This window comes from Netta rufina, assembly GCF_964035555.1.
Source record: "Netta rufina genome assembly, chromosome: 3".
In the NCBI taxonomy this organism is placed as follows: Eukaryota; Metazoa; Chordata; class Aves; order Anseriformes; family Anatidae; genus Netta; species Netta rufina.
The window spans coordinates 121,321,410-121,336,986 of NC_140125.1; the positions used below are offsets into that span (position 1 = coordinate 121,321,410).

General features: G+C 73.8%; 1 protein-coding gene across 2 annotated transcripts in view; it reads left to right on the top strand.

The window, feature by feature from the left end:
* The window catches only part of DNMT3A (DNA methyltransferase 3 alpha), a 45,420-nt gene that overhangs the window by 3,723 nt on the left and 26,120 nt on the right, over positions 1-15,577 (top strand). For both annotated transcript variants that reach the window (XM_084283857.1, XM_084283856.1), the window contains exons 2-3: positions 4,446-4,674; positions 9,747-9,851. In XM_084283857.1, the coding sequence (XP_084139983.1) occupies positions 4,606-4,674; positions 9,747-9,851 (174 nt within the window). In that variant the 5' untranslated portion in view covers positions 4,446-4,605. The remainder of the gene's footprint in view (positions 1-4,445; positions 4,675-9,746; positions 9,852-15,577) is intronic.

The following is a 15,577-nucleotide window of genomic DNA, read 5'->3' on the forward strand; positions in this document are numbered from 1 at the left end:
GCATCGCTCCCGGGGTGCAGCGCAGCGTGGGGCACCGTGTTGCTCCCCGGGGCGCAGCGTGGGGCTGGTTTTCGGGTGCCACCCTCCACCCCCGCTGCGTTTTTGGGAGCAGAGGGGCAGCCACCCCGTGCCATGGAAGCCCCCGCGGGCAGCTCCCGGGGGGCTGCCCCACACATCGCAGCCGCGGCCGGCTCCTCTGGCCGACGCGTGCCCCGCGGTCAGATATTTAGCTTGCAAGTTGTAATTAGGGGGGGGGGGGCGCGGATGAGGTCAGCGCCGTGCCCACGCCGGTGGTTTTGCTGCAGCCATCTGTCGGAGCCGATGGCACGGGAGGCGCCGTCGCCGCTCGCCCCTCAGCTCTCCGCAGTGCCGGGCGCCGCCGGCCGGGGTCTGTCCCCGGTTCCCCCCAGCGCGGGGGGCTGCGGGAGCCCCCCGGCGTGAGTCAGGGGTGCCGAGCAGCGAGGGGGGCGGCGGAGGGGAGAGAGGGGGGGGCGTGGGTGACTCACGGCCACGGCTCCCATCCCTCTGAGTCAGCCCCGAACTTCTTCTTCTCCTTCTTCTTCCCCGCTGCCGGGGAGGGGGAGGAGGAGCGGTGACTCAAAGGCGACAACAACAATAATAATAAGGCGCTGCGGCACTTGTCACGGGGAAGGGGCTCGGACGGGGACCCCCCCCCCCTCCCAGCGCGTCCCCGGCGCTGCCGGCGATGGGGACGCGCGGGGTCCCCCCCGTCGGAGCCCGGTGGGTGCCGCTGCGGCGAGCGGCCGGGCCGGGTCACGTTAGGACAGGGCGCACCGGGGCGCGTCCCGGCGGGGCGGAGAGGGGGTGGCGGGGGGGGGGGGGGGGCGCGCGTCTCGGGGCGGGGGGAGCCGGGGAGGCGCCTCCGGTTCGCAGCATCTGGGGCTGGCGAGAGCCGAGCGGGGCCGGCCGCCGTCGCCTAAAATGGCTGTTGGGCTCCTGCGGGCTGGCGGAGGGAGCTGCGGCGTCCCCAAATAGAGGCGGGTGCGGGTGCGGGTTGCGGGTGCGGGTGCCGGCGGCGCGCATCACCGCAGGTAACCTACTTCCATCCGCCTCTGCCGCCGGCGAGCGTGACTCCTCCGTGCGGGCTGGGGCGAGCGATTCCCCCGCTCGCCGCCGTCACCGGGATAAGGTCAGCCCCGGCGATAAATAGGGAGGGAGGCAGGAGGGAGGGCGGCGAGTCCCTCCCCGCGCCTCGGCGGCGAGCGCGGGCAGCCCCGGCCGGCGGCGAGCTGCGGGGCTGCGGCCCCCTGTCCCCCCGCACCGCCACCACCACCGCCACCCCCGGCCCCCCCACCAGCCGCCCCGCCGAGGGGATGCCCCGCGGGGTCCCCCCCGCAGCCGGCAGCGGTGCGGGAGCGCGGTGACGGCGGCGGTGGCCGTGGCCTAGCGCGGGGACGACGCGGCCCCGGCCCGCGGGTAAGAGCGGGGACCCGGCGTGGGGGGGACTTGGGGAGAGGGTGGGGGGAGGTTGGAGAATGGGAAAGGGGGGGGGGGGGGGGACCCGGTGCCGCCGGCTTCTCCCCGGCTTTGTTCCGCGTCCCCCCGCCCTGCGGGTGCCGAGGGTTTTGTACGCAGCCCAACTATTTTTAGTGCGCTCGGAGACCATGTTTGCTGGAAGCGAATCAAAGCCTGCGAGCTGGAGATTTTTCAGCGCGAGGCTGCGCACAGCGCGGGCTGCGGGCATGGGGGTGCCCGAGCTGGGGGGCTGGGGGGGCTGGGGAGGGGGTTAGGGGGGGGCTGGTGGCCCCCCGTGTGGTGTTGGGGGGGATGAGGTGGGGGAGGACGGGATGGGGGGCTGGGGGGACTGAGATGGTTTTGGGGGATGTGGGGACGGCGACTGCAGCGGCGCTGCAGGCAGGGACCCGCGGGGAGCGGGGGACGCTGGGGACATCGGGGACAGCAGCAGCCTGCGGTGCCTGCGGGCCCCGTGGGCACGGGGGGTGCAGCCCCGGGGGGGTGAGGGTAGCCCCTGCTTCGGAGCTGCGTGGGACGCGGCCGGGTGTCCCCAGGTGTTCCCCGGCAGCACGTGGCCTCCCGTGCCCGCGGACGTGGCTTCGCCCTGGCACCGTGCAGGGGGAGCGGGGCTGGGGGCACCGGGGGGCATGGGCAGGGATGGGGGCACCGCCAGCTGTGGGATGGCGAGGAGGGATGCGAGGTGCTGTGCCATGCCGAAACGTGTGCCGTGCTGTGCCGTGCCATGCCGGGCAGCGTGCCGTGCCGTGCCGTGGTGCCAGCGGTGTGGCAGCTCCAGGACAGGCACCTGAGGCGGTGACGTGTGGGGTGCACGGCGCTGCCCCGGTGCCACCCCGGTGCCCCACCGAGGGGCACCAGCCCCAAGGTCGGGGTCCCCCCGAGCTGCAGGGAGGGGAGCAGCAGCGCTGCGAGCGCAGGGCCAGCTCTGAGGAGCTTGGCAGAGAGCAGGCGTGGGCAGAGCCCGTGCTGCAGGGGGCTCGTGGGGACACTGCCCCAGGGATGGGGACAGGGACAGGGACACGGGGACGGGGCTTCCCCATGGAGGCTCCCTGACAGGTGGCAAAGGAGGCGCCGGGGGAAGCCCTTCAGGATGTGTGCAGGCAGCGGGGGACACAGCACGCACCCCCATCCTGCACCCCCATCCTGCACCCCCATCCTGCGCCCCCATCCTGCGCCCCCAGACCCCTTCCTGCACCCCACACCTTATCCTGCACCCCCACCTCACACCCCCACCCCGCAGCCCTGCCCCACAGCCCCATCCCGCACCCCCAGCCTGCCTCCCACCCTCCCCACCCGCGTCCCAGCCCCAGGCACGAGGGGCCGGGGGGCTGCAAACGGGGGGGCCGGGGACAGCCGAGCCCTGCCCCAGCTGCCCCCAGCCCCCCCACCGGCCCCGCTGCCCCCAGCCCAGCTCCCCGCGCCCGGGGGTGCCGCCGCCGGGCCCGGGGGAGGCTGCGGCAGCGGCGGGGCCCCCGCTCCCCCCCGCAGGCAGCCCCGCGCCGCAGGCAGCCGCGGGGACGGGAGGAACGTGCCGGGGTTTGAGTTTCTGTTCCTAGAAGCAGCGGCCCTGCCCGCCCGGCAGCCCCCCACCCTGCCGGCTGGGAACGAGCTGCGGCTGGAAAGCTCTAGAAACAAATTGCAGCTCCGGTGCCAAAGGCAACAGCAGCCTCGGCCATGGCTAATGCAGGCAGCGTTTTCCATAGCAACAGGTGCTGGGGGCTGACGCCTCCGCCGCAGCCCCGCGGGGCCCTGCCTGCGCCTGCACCCCGCTGCCTGCACCCCACAGCACGGGCTGCGCGCCCCACGCCCTGCACCCCGCGCCCTGCGCCCCGCTCTGTGCATCCCGCACCCTGCACCGTGCACCCTGCACCCCGCAGCGGGCACTGCGCGCCCTGCTCCCCGCGCTGTGCACCCTGCATCCTGCACCCCACATCATGTACCCCACATCATGCACCCTGCACCCCACACCGTGCACCTCGTGCTGGGCACCCTGCACTGTGCATTGTGCACCCTGCTCCGTGTGCCCTGCAGCTCCTGTGCGCACCCTGTGCCATGCCCCCTGCACTGCGCCCCGCACTGTGCACCCCACACCCCGCACTGTGCACCCCACACCCCGCACTGTGCACCCCACACCCCGCACTGCGCACCCCACACCCCGCACTGTGCACCTTGTGCTGTGTGCCACGCACCGTGCACCCCACGCTGGGTGTCCTGCACCACTCGTGGTGCACCCTGACCTGTGCTGCACACTGTGCACCCCGCAACCCACGCTGTGCACCCCACATCCCACACCGTGCCCCCATCCCACACCGTGCCCCCATCCCACACCGTGCCCCCATCCCACACTGTGCACCCATCCCACCCTGTGCACCCCACATCCCACACTGTGCACCCATCCTACACTGCACCCATCCCACACTGCACCCATCCCACACTGTGCACCCATCCCACACTGCACCCATCCCACCCTGTGCACCCCACATCCCACACTGTGCACCCATCCCACACTGTGCACCCACCCCACACCATGCACCCACCCCACACCGTGCCCCCATCCCTCCCTGTGCCCCATATCCCACAGTGTGCACCCACCCCACACCATGCAACCATGCACCCACCCTCCACCATGCCCCCACCCCACACCGTGCCCCCACCCCACCCCACACCCACCCCACACCGCACAGCACCCCCCGCAGCACGCACCCTGCGCCCCACGATGCAGATCCCGTGCCGCGTGCCCCACACCACGCTCCCTGCCCCATGCACTGCGCACCCCAGGCCCCGCACCCCGCACACCCCGGTGGGGCCGCAGCTCCACCGCCTGCCGGGGGCGACTCCAGGGGGGGCTCGGCCCAGCCCGGCTGAGTCAAGGTTGCGGCGTGTTAATAATTGCTGGGGGCTGGGGCCCGGCGGGCGCTCCCCCCCTCACCCCGTGCCTCTGTTCCCCGCAGGGCAGGAGGATCCCGGCAGGCGCAGGGGCTGGGCGCCGGCCCCCGGACCCCTCGGCGGCGCAGAGCCGGAGCGCGGCGGTGGCAGCGGCGGGGCCTCTCCTGGTGCTGAAGCTGTGAAGCCCCCCGGTGCCCACCCGGCCCCCGCCCTCCGCTCCCCACCATGCCGTCCAGCGGCGCCCTCGACGCCAGCAGCCCCGTGCCGGACCGCGAGGCGCTCGACACGCACAAGGTAGGGCCCCGGCACCGCGTGGGGACACGGGGACACCGGAGACACGGGTGGGGGGGGCTCCTGGCACCGCGGTCACCCCATCAAAGCAGGAGCCAAGGCTGCCGGGGGGGGCCCCTCCAGCCACGCTCCCCCCCCGTGCTGCAGCAGCCTGGGGAGCGCGGAGCTGGGCGGCACGGGGGGGGCGCGAGGCTGAGCCGCAGCGGGGATTAGTGGGGATTGAGCTATTTCTGGCAGTGGGGAGGGGGGGCGACAGGCAGGCTGCTCCCGCCCTGCTGGGGCGCGGGTGTCCCCTGCTTTGGGGTCGCATCCCCTGCTTTGGGGTCGTGGCAGTGGAGTGGGAGGGGGCACGGGGCGTGGGGCAGTGGGAAGGGCACGTGATGGGGTGGAAATGGGGGCATTTAGGGACAGGAGGGGACAACGTACGTGTGCTCAGGGCTCGCTGGGGTGGGGAGAGCAGCCAGCGGGCAGAGGATGGGGTCATGCGCCCCTGCTGCTGCCCCGGGCCGGGGGGTGGCTCAGCCCCCAGGGATTCACTGCGCCCACCCCAAATCCCCCGGTGCTTTGCCACGGTGCCGTGCCACCACCGGGACGGAGAGGGGCTGAGCAGTGGCCGGCAGAGCAGGGTGGGGGCTGCAGGTGCCACACGGATGGAGGGGTTGTGCTGGGTTTTGGGGGTGCCCGGGGACGGTCCCCAGCCAGACCCAGGCGTTGTGGCAGCTCTGGCCATGGCCTCGGTGCGCCTCGGTGTCCCCGCAGCACAAGGACGAGCGGGGCCAGCCCGAAGCTGGGTGGCTGCTCCCTCCAGGGGAGAGGCACCGCGCTTCCCCTGGGAAGCAGCAGCGTCCCCGGGGCGCTGGGGACACGGCCTGCCCCGGTCACGGCGTGGGGACTGGGGCAGCCGGCCAGCTGGACACCAGCCTGCCGCAGGCGGTGCGGGGTTGGGGTCAGCCGAGTTCCTCCGGGCTCCCTCGGCCGTGGCGGCCACGCGGTGCCTCCGGCGCTGGCAGGGAGGTGCCCCCACCCCGCCGCCCCCCTCGCCGTGTCGGTCCCCTCGCCGTGCACCCCCTGCAGCCATCGTTCCTGACTGCTGGACAGGGAGAGCCGTGTGTCCCCTTGGAAGGCATCCAGCGCGTTATTGGCACAGCTGGGTGGTGGGGGGTGAATAACGGGGGCGATGGAGCCCCTCCTGCTCCTCGGGGAGGGCGCGGGGTGTGAAGCCGGAGCGGGGCCGCGCGTTCCACGCAGAAAAACCGGCACCAGGAGCTGGAGCTGTGGGGCTGGGGCAGAGGCGAGCATGGGGCTGACATTTGGGGGTGCTGCATGCGGCACGGGGGCGGGTTTGGGGTCTCCATCCCCTCCGGGTCGTAGCACGGTGCTCAGACCGGTGCCACGGCAGGGCCAGCTGGCGTGCCCGCGGCTGTCCCCATCCTTCAGGCCAGCAGCTCACCCATGGGACCCCGGGGGGGTGACAGCGGTGTGAGGGGGCTCTGCCTCGCCAAACGGGGTCCCTGCAAGCCCCCCGGGCTGGCTGCAACCGTGCTGGGCTGAGCTGTCCCAGCCTGACCCCGCCGGGCTGCGGCACCACAGGCGGGGAGGTCACCTCTGCAGGAGGGACACACGGTGCCGCGGGGCCGATCCACGCCGCTGCCGTCGGCACCGCGCCAACGGGGCTCAGCCAGGGGCTTCCCGCACCCCGTACCCCCAACCCCGCCGGGCTGCTGCCCCCCCTCCCTGCCTCTGCCAGCCCCGCTGCAGCCGGGAGCTGGGACCCGGCGGCGCTGCAGCGGCAGCACTGCGTCATGCAGCAGCTCTCCCCTCGGAGGTGGTTTCCCTCCGGGTTGTTGCTTGGCAGCGGCGGAGGAGCGCTGCGCCGCGCTGCGGGGACGCGCCAGGCTCCTCGGCGAGCCCCGGGGAGATGAGGAGCGGGGGGGATTTATGGGGAGATGACTCAGCTCCGAGCAGGCTGGAGGCAGCGAGGGGCTGCAGCAGCAGGCGTGGGGTTGGGGGGTGGGGGGCGCGCAGCCCCCGGTTCTTTCTGCCAGCCTCCCTTGCTCTGGGGCTGCCTCCCTGCGCCTCCTTTCCCTGACTGGGTTTTTTGGGGTGCGGGCGCTGCCCTGGGGGTCCCCACGGCCCCACAGTGCTGTGCCAGACCCCGTGCCCCCAGCCCGGCAGTGCAGGGATGGGGCTGAGCCCCACGGCGGGGCTGCCCCACACTTATAGGGCCGGGCAGGGAGCAGTGGGGCCGGCTTGTGGGGTGCACATGGGGGCTCTCCATGGAGGGGGGATCCCCACCACCCCTTGCTGCAGCATCCCTTGAGCGGGCGTGCAGCAGTGCTGGGAGCGGGGTGAGCCCTGCATTGAGCACCGAGGCTGGGGGGGCTGCCCCGTGGTGCTGGGGGGCTCTGTGCATCCCCCCTCCAGCCTCAGGATCTGGCCCCTGCCCTCCCCAGCAGGTCTCAGCGCCCAGCACCGCCTCGCTGGGCAGGCACCGCAGCCACAGGGCTGCTCCGTGGTGCCCGGGCTGGGGGCACTGCAGAGCCCCCTCCCCACAGGGCACAGCAGCACCCCCAGGGGGGGACAGGGCACAGCCTGGGGGCTCTGTGACCTGCACCCTCCCTGCACCCTCCTGCGCGTGGCTCCGGCACAGCCTGGGGCTCGCTTTGGGGATTGCAACGAAGCCTCGGCACCGCTGCTGCTGCTCCAGCACCGCTGCTGTTCCCGGGGGGGCCGCGCACCCCCAGCATCTTGGGGACCCTCCCGCAGCTCGCTGTGCACCCCGACCCCGTGCCGCAGCAGGGCTGGCCGGCCGGCACGGCCCCTGTGCCAGCAGCACGCCTGACACCCCGCTGTACGTTTCCCTCACATCCAGCATAAACACAGCCACGGCCCGGCTCCCAGCTCCCAGCGCCCGGCCAAAGCCAGCACGTGGGCGCGGGGAGGCTGCCCGGAGGGGACGGGTTTTCGTGGGGCTCGCCGTGCCCGCGGCCTTCCCGCTGCCGGGAGCACGTGCGGCGCTGGGCGAGGGGCCCCCACGTGCCAGCCAACGGGGTGGGGAGCGACCCCACGCCTGCAGCGCAGGACCCCGAGCACCCGCGGTGCCGGGAGCTGCTCCTTCCCACCGGGGGGGGGGGGGGGGGGGGGCTGGCTGCGGGGACGGGCGCCCACCGCCCCGGCACGGCACCGCCACGGCCCCGCTCTCCAGGAACGGAGCTGCGTGCCCGGGGGCGGCTCCAGCTGGGACAAAGTGCAGCGCCGCGTGGTTTGGCAAGGCGCGCTCCCGCGGCTGCGGCCATGGGGGGGGGGCTGAGCTCCGCTCCCCCCCGCCACGGTCTCCCCGGCACGCTCCTCCCTGGCGCAGGCGTTGCACGGGGCTGGAGACACGGAGAAGGAGCCTGCGAGGAGCTGGTGCGCCCCAGTGCCCCGACCTCTCCTGGGGACCCCGAAGCTGGAGCTGGCTCGGCTGGGAGCACCGCGAGCCCTTGTGCCAGCACCAGGTCCCACACTGACCCCGATCATTGTGGGGCTGGCACAGACCAGGGAGCGATCCCAAGGGCACGTTTGGTGTTTGGGGCCAGCATGGCGCAGCCGTGACCAGCCGTAGTGTGCTGGTGCCATGGTGCAAGGAGAGGGGCTTCAGGGGGAGCTGAAACCCGTGGGGAGCTCGCGGCGCCTCTGCGGACCCCGTTGGGATCCTGTGCCAGGACTGTGCTCAAACCATGCTCCTGACGTCGTCCTTGGACCCGTCCCAAAACCTCCCGGTCGGGGCCGCATGGAGCTCCGAGCCCCGGGCAGGAGCCCCCCGGGTGCTGCAGTGCCACAGCCCCTGCCTGCTCTGCCCTGGCCTCCGGGCTGTGGGGCAGGGCTGGGGCTCCGTGCACACCCGCCCCAGGTGCTGTGGGGACTGCTGGGGATCTCCAGGGGTCCTGGGCAGGTTTCACAGCCTCCTGCTCCCCGGCCTCGCCGTGCTGGAGCCGGCCACGGTGCCCCGAGCCCCCTCTCCATGCCCAGTTTGGGTCCATGCAGGGGACGTGGGCCTGCAGGGGGGTGGCTCGGAGCAGGGAGCTGCTTCTGGACACTGACCCTAGGGCACGGCACATGCCCCCCCACAGGCTGGACCCCGCTGTGCAGCCCCATTTGGCCCATGCCGGGTGCCACCGGCGGTGCCGCGGGCACCAAACGCAGCGCCCCTGCCACGGGCAGCCCCTGGGCAGGAATGCGGCCGGGGCCGGGCGAGTGCAGCTGGATGTCGGAGCTGTCTGGCTGCCAGCTCCCATCCCCTCCCCGGCCTCTCCCTCGCCGCCCCCCCGCCGGCCTCTCCGCCTTCCCCGCTCCCCCCTCCGCGGCCTCTTCCTGCCTTGGCCGCGGCCGAGATCTTCTGGGGCTCAGGTGAAACGCTCCCCACCGCCGCGGGACGCGCCGGGCCCCGCGCAGCCCTGGCCCCCGACACCGCCTCTCCGGGCACGGGCACGTCCCCGGCCGTGCCGCGGCGCTGGGCGCAGGGAGCCGGTTCCTTTCCTAGGGCAGAGCCCGGGGGGGACCAGGGGAGGGGCCCCCAAAGCGCTGCGGGTGGTGGGGAAGAGCAGGCGGCTGCCTGCGTGCTGGTTCGTGCACCCTGCCCTGTGTCCCTTGGGGGCTGTGGGGGCCACACGGCCCTGAGTGGGGTGTGCAGGGGGTGCAGGAGCCCCCAGCCCCACACGTGCAGGGCTCTGGCAGGTTGTGGGGGCTGGTGCTGCAAGGCGCACGGGGCTGCGTTGCCAGGAAAAGGTGCCCGGCCCCACAGCGGTGCTCCCAGCCCCATGGCGAGGGCTGGCCCCAAGCCCTGGCAGAGGTCACGCTCGCCCCTCGAGCCCCCCAAGGGCGTGGGGAGTCGTGGCGGGTCCCAGCCGGGCCCCCCAGGAGGAACTGGGTTCGTTCAAGCGAAGCAAGGCTGGAGCAAGGTGCCCCGCGTGCCCATGGCACCCATGGGTGCCAGCGAGCCCAGCAGCAGGCAGGAGCGGAGCCGTGAGCAGGCGCCCGGTCTGCGCGGCCCCGGGGCCGGCGGCGTAACCGTCCTCTCTGTCTCCGGCTCGCAGGGGGAAGAGGAGCCCGAGGAGAACCCAAGCAAGGAGGAGAAGCAGGATCCGGGGACGCCCATGAGGAAAGCCGGGCGGCCCGGGCGGAAGCGCAAGCATGCCCAGGTGAGCGCGCGGGGGCGAGGCGGGGGCAGCGGGCGGCCCCCCCCGTGGGCAGCCCCCCGTGGGCGAGCTGCGCTGGCCCTGGGACTACGGCTCCCGGCGTGCCGCGGGCCTGGCCCGCCTCCCTGCGCCAGCAGCCGGGAGGAAAGTCCGAGAGCGGCGCAGCGGCCGGAGGGAAGCGTGTCCCCCCCCCGGTGCCTTCCCCTCCCCGCGGCCCCCGCCAGCTCCTCCTGCCCTGGCAGCGCTCGGGGTCCGGCACGGCTGCGGTCGAGGCCCCGCGGTGCACTTGTCCCCGTGCTCACCCCCCGCCAGCTCCCGGTGCCGAGCAGCTCTGGGATGGCCCCTGGGGCTCGCTGCAGCAGCTGCAATAACAAGGGGGACGTGGCCGCGCGGAGCCGAGCTCCCTGCTGGCTGCCCCGGCTCCCACGGCGTGGGCGATGCCCCTGCCACCACCCCGCACGTCCCAACCCCGCTGCAGCCCCTGTCCTGGTGCCTGCGGCTCGCGGGTTTGTGGCTCAGCACACTCCAAGCTGAGCGGTGCTGGCGGGTGGGATCGCGCCGTGCCGCGTGCCGACGTGCTGCGCCCGGCCATGCCTGTCCCCATGTCCCTGCTGGTGCCGTCCCTGCGCTCCTGCCCAGGCAGGCAGTCCAAATGCCTGCCCCATGGGAGCAGCCTCGCGGCGCTGCTCGCGCAGGGGAAGGCTCAGGGGTGGTGCTGCAGGGGTGGAGGGGCCCAGGCAGCTGCAGGCCCTGGTGGGGCGCCGGGTTTGGGCCCCCTGGTGCAGCAGGACCCGTGGAAGTGGTGGCTCTGTCCCCACGAGCGGTGGCACAGGGACACGTGGGCACGTGCGGTGCTGGAGGGCACAGCTGGGGAGCGCACGGTGGCAGACGCAGTGCTGGGGTGGGAAGGGACTGGGAGAGCTGTGCCAGTCACCAGGTGCCTGCCACTCTGGTTCAGTGCCTGGGGTGGGGGCAGGCGCTCCCCGGGGTGCCACAACCCCACCGGGAAGGCACACGGACCCCCGGGCGTGGGGCTGGTGGCGAGGGGCTCTGGGGAGCCACCGCAGAGCGCACGCATGGCTGCGGTGGGGAGCGTTGGCACCGTCCGTGCCTCGGGGCACCAGCAGGGCTGGGTGCTCAGCCTGCGTGGGCAGCGCCCCGACCCTGTCCCCACACCCCTACAGGAGCTGGGGGGGGGGGGACAGAGCCCCTGTCGGGCCACCCGTGGCTGGAAACCAGCAGTCTTATGGGGAGCACATGGAGACGCGCAGGGCCGGGGAGCGTTTGGTGCTGAAAGAAGTTTTTTTTGCAAAGGTTTGCGGCTGTGGAAAGTTTTTGCTCTGTGCTCGGACACGTCCAGGGTCTCCGTGGGGCTGCGCTGGCCTCGCCGGGTGGGACCATGTGTGGGGCAGGCGCGGCGCGAGGGGGGCAGCTATAAATACAGCGGGTGGGAGGTGAGCGCGGGGAGGGCGGGGAGCTGCTGCGGTGGAAGAACAATACTGGCACCGGGACAAACGGGGAGAAGTCGTCCAGGAACAGGCCGAGCCTGGAAACCGGCAGGGATCTGACCCTCGCAGGGGGCGACCCCCGGAGAGCCGCGGGACGAGAGGGTCCCCGCGCCCAGCCCGGGGCGCACGGGGGGGCAGCGGCAGCGCCGCGACACCGGGCACCTCCTGGTGCTTGGTGCTGGAGGTGGCGCGAGCCTGCGGCCACCGCGGCTCCGAGGGGGGACCCCAGGCACCCGCACGCCCTGCCCGCTCCGTGCAGCCGGCGGCTCTGCAGCGAGTGGAGCTGGCAGAGCCCCGCGGCCCCGTGGCTGCCCGGGCAGTGCCAGGAGAGCGCCGCTGCGCTTGGGAAAGCCCCGTCCGGGTGTGGGCTGCTATAAATATCCTCCAGCTGGAGAGCCCCACGGTGCTGGGAGCCGGCGAGGCCAGGCCGTGACCCGGGGAGCTGGACCCGGGTGGAGAGGAGCCAGCGCGCGGTGTTGGGGGGCGCTGGGAGCGGGGATTGAGCCCTGGGGGCTCGCCGAGGGGTCCCAGCCCCGGGCTCACGGTGGGCAGAGGGTTTGCAGAAGGGTGCTGAGCACCCCCACGGCTGGTGCAGTGCTTCGGGACGCAGCAAATAAGGGGCCTGGTGGGGGTCCAGGCGCTGAGGGTTTGTGCTTTTTTGCCTTGCTCACCCCGGTGTGTCGGTGGGGCAGGGAGCTGTGCCCCGGCTCCCCAGCCCGGACAGGATTTAGGGGGGGGGGGACACGTGGGGCGCAGAGCAGGGAACCCGGCAGAGGCTGTCCGGGGAGGGGGCGGGAAGCCCTTCCTGCAGCTGTAACCGGACCTTTTGTTTTTCCAGGTGTTCGGAGGTATTTTTCCCGAGGGGTGACGTTGTCAGCCAGGTGAGCAGGGCCCGGGGCAGGGAGGCTCTGCCCCAGCACGCTGCTCCCAGCGGGACCATGCGGGCGGCCCCCCGCCTGGCTGGGGACCCTGCGGGGACCCAGCTGGGGCCCCTGTGACGCCCTGCGGGGACGAGACCCACGGGGTATCGGTGTGGGCAGCAGCTGGCAGGCCGTGCCGTGCCATCCCCTGCTGTGCCGTGCCCTTCCGAGCTGTGCCGTGCCGTCCTGGGGGCCGCGAAGCCACCCTGAGCTGTGCCGTGCCGAGCGGTGCCACGCTGCGGATCTGAGTGTGCCCAGCGTGGGGGTGGCAGAGCGGTGCCATCCCCTGTCCCCCTGCCCGGACAGGGCCCCGGCACAGCCCCGGCACAGCCCGTGTGCCCCGGCAGCAGCGGGGCCACCCCGCTCCCGGCAGAGCAGCGTCCTTGGCGGGGGCCCAGCGGCTGCACGGAGGGGAGGGGAGCGCGGAGAAAGGCAGCGCTTGTTCCCAGGGCCGGCCGGCGTGGAGGAAGCGGGTGGGTGGGAAGGAAGGCAGTGCCGGCCCGGCCAGACCTTCCCCGGGGGACGGGGACGGGCGCCGGGGTGGATCCCCGACCCCTTCCCCTGCGCCTCCCCGGCACGGCAGCAGCGATGCTCGAGCGGCAGCACCGGGACGTGCCGGCGGCACGGGGGGCTTGGAGAGCCACGGGGCCCGTCCTGACCCAGGTAGGGCTGCAGGAGCGGGGCTGGGGCCGGGGCTGACCCCGAGGCACAGCCCCCCTGCAGGCACGGAGCGCCGCTGCCGTGCCACAGCGTGCTGGCTGCGTGCCGGCCGTGCCGCCTCTCCCACCCCCTGCACCCCTCCGAGGGACCCCGGACCCTCGCCAGCGCCTGGCTCGGTGTCACACACACACTGGGACAGGAGGAGGGGGCGTCAGGTCGTGCGGGGAGGGAGGGCATGGCCCCGACACCCAGCCCTGCCCGTGCCGTCACGTCCCGGCAGGCCCTCGTGCAAGGGAGGCCATGATGAAAGGGAGGCCGTCGTGCAAGGGAGGCCGTCGTGCAGGGGGACGTGGCGCCTGTCCCGCCCTGCGTGAAGCCCCCCTGCACCCCCCGGTGACACGGCGGGGCCCTTCTGCCCTCCCTGCCTTCCTGGCATTGTCCGGCAGCCCCGCACGGCCCGCGGAGCCCCTGCCCGTGGCGGGTGCCGCGCTGGCGGGGGCCGGGGGTGGCGGGCGTGCGGTGACGCCAGCTTCCTGAGGCGGAGGCGGGCAGGGGGCGGCCGTGCCCGCGGGAAGGGCTGCGGGAAGGGCTGCAGCACGGCCGGGAAGGGGCTGCCAAGGGAGGAGCTGGAGCGGGGCCAGGGCTCCGGCGCGGCGCTGGAGGCGCGGGGAGCGGGGCGGCCGTGGCCGCGTGGGGAGGGGGGGGCGGCCGGATCCCGTCCGGGGCGCAGCGGGGCCGTGCCGAGCCCCCCGCGGCCGTGCCTCCCGCCAGCCCGTGCCGCCGCCTAATCCAAACCACATTGGGTCGGCGCTTCCCGTTTCCTCCCTGGGAAGCGCACGCAGCCCCTCGCATTGTTTTCGGCACGGCAGCCAGGATGCGGCCCCGAGCGGGAGGCGAGAGCGGGGCTGGGGGCGCGCGGAGCGGCGGGGACAGGGGGGCTGCGGACCCCCGGGGAGGGCAGCAGCCACCACGGCCGTGCAGGGAGCAGCTGCCTTGGCTCCTGTCGCAGGGCCTGCCACAAGGACGTGGGCCCTCAGCCCGTTCCCGTGCCCCCCCTCACTCATCCCTCTGCCTTCAGCCCCTTACAGCGAGCTCTGGGGCGCAGGGACGCGGTGCAGCTCCCAAACCCTGCTTTGATTCTCCCCTGAACCCCGCTCCATCCCTTTTCTGCACCCTCTCTGCCCCCCAGCAGCTCCGAGCCCCCCAGCAGCTCCGAGCTGTGGTGGTTCAGGCACCAGCAGTGTGAGGGTGGCAGGGGGACGCGGGGGGGAGCGTGAGCGTGCGCCGCACAATCACTTCCAGACCCTGCATGAGGCTCGTGTGCAGGCACCGACCCCTCGCGGCTCCCCCTGCTCCCCGGCGTCTCTCCGTGGACGTGGCCGCATCCAGCCCCGTGGAGGTGCCCGGGGCCCGGCACCGTGCTGCTGGCACACCTTGGCGTCTCCACAGCCCTGTCACTGCAGTCCTGCGGGTCCCAGGGAGCCTGCGCGGTGGCTCGGTGAGGTTTGTCCTTCAGCCTCGTCCTGCTGTGCTCGCCCTTGCTCTTGTCCGGGCTCTCCTGCGGCACAGCTCAGCCAGCCACCTCCGCCCTGCCGGTGGCACGGGCTTTCGGCCACCCTGGGGACCGGGCTGTGCCGGGGCCGGTGGCCATTTGGCACGTGGAGAGGCTGCGTGGTGTCCCCAGGGCTGGCAGCGGTGGCTCGTGTGTCCCTGGTGCACGGGCACGCGGTGTCCTCGTGCCCCAGTACAAGTGCTGTGGTTGCTCCAGGGCTTGCCGCGTCCCTGGGAGCGGTGGGAGCGGGACCAGCCTGGCCCCAGCTCCCCCCCCCCCGGCACCATCACTGCACCGGGGGCCGTGCAGCACAGCACAGCAGGGAGGCCCCGGGGAGCGCTGGCTGCCCTGCATCCCCCAGCCCATTGCTGGCACTGCTGGCTCTGCGAGACCCCACCAGGGTCCCCCCGGCACCCTGCGGCTGCGCCCCCCCCTGCTTCTCCAGCCCCGTTCCTCCCCCTGCGGGTTGCCGCGGGCTCGTCCCCTCCTTCCCGGCTCCGCTGGCAGGCTGTGCGCAGCTGCCTCCCCGCCTGCCCCCGTCCTTCCCCGCCGCCCTCTCCGGCCCTGCTGCCTGCACCGGGGCCGGGGCTGGCGGCGAGCGGCTGAGCGAGCGGAGGAAGTGACTGCGGCAGCGGGGCCGGCGGCCGGGCGAGCAGGAAGCGCCCGCCGTGGGGACGCCGCAGCGAGCAGCCAGCGCGGCGAGGAGGCGCCTGCGCGCGGGCGGCCGGACGGGGGTCTGGGGTCTGCACGGCCCTCGGCAGGGGATGCACGATGGTAAGCGGCATGCGGACCCCCTCGCCCACCTCCCCACCCCCCTCCCCAAACCGGCAGGCCCGGGGAAGACGGGGGGGAGGGTGGGGGGGGGGTGCTCCCGCGCCCTGGGGGTGGCTGGGCCGCGGAGCTGCGCTGCGGGCGAGCGGGCGGCAGCAGCAGTGCAAACGTGGGGTGTGTGGGAGAGCAAAGGGCCCTCCGTCACCTGCCGGCCCCCCTCGTGCCCCCTCCAGGATTGGGGTCTCACCCTGCACCTCGTCCGAGGCGCTTCCCCCCCCCCCGGGGGGCAGGGGAAGGGCGCACGGCACAGCCCGGGCA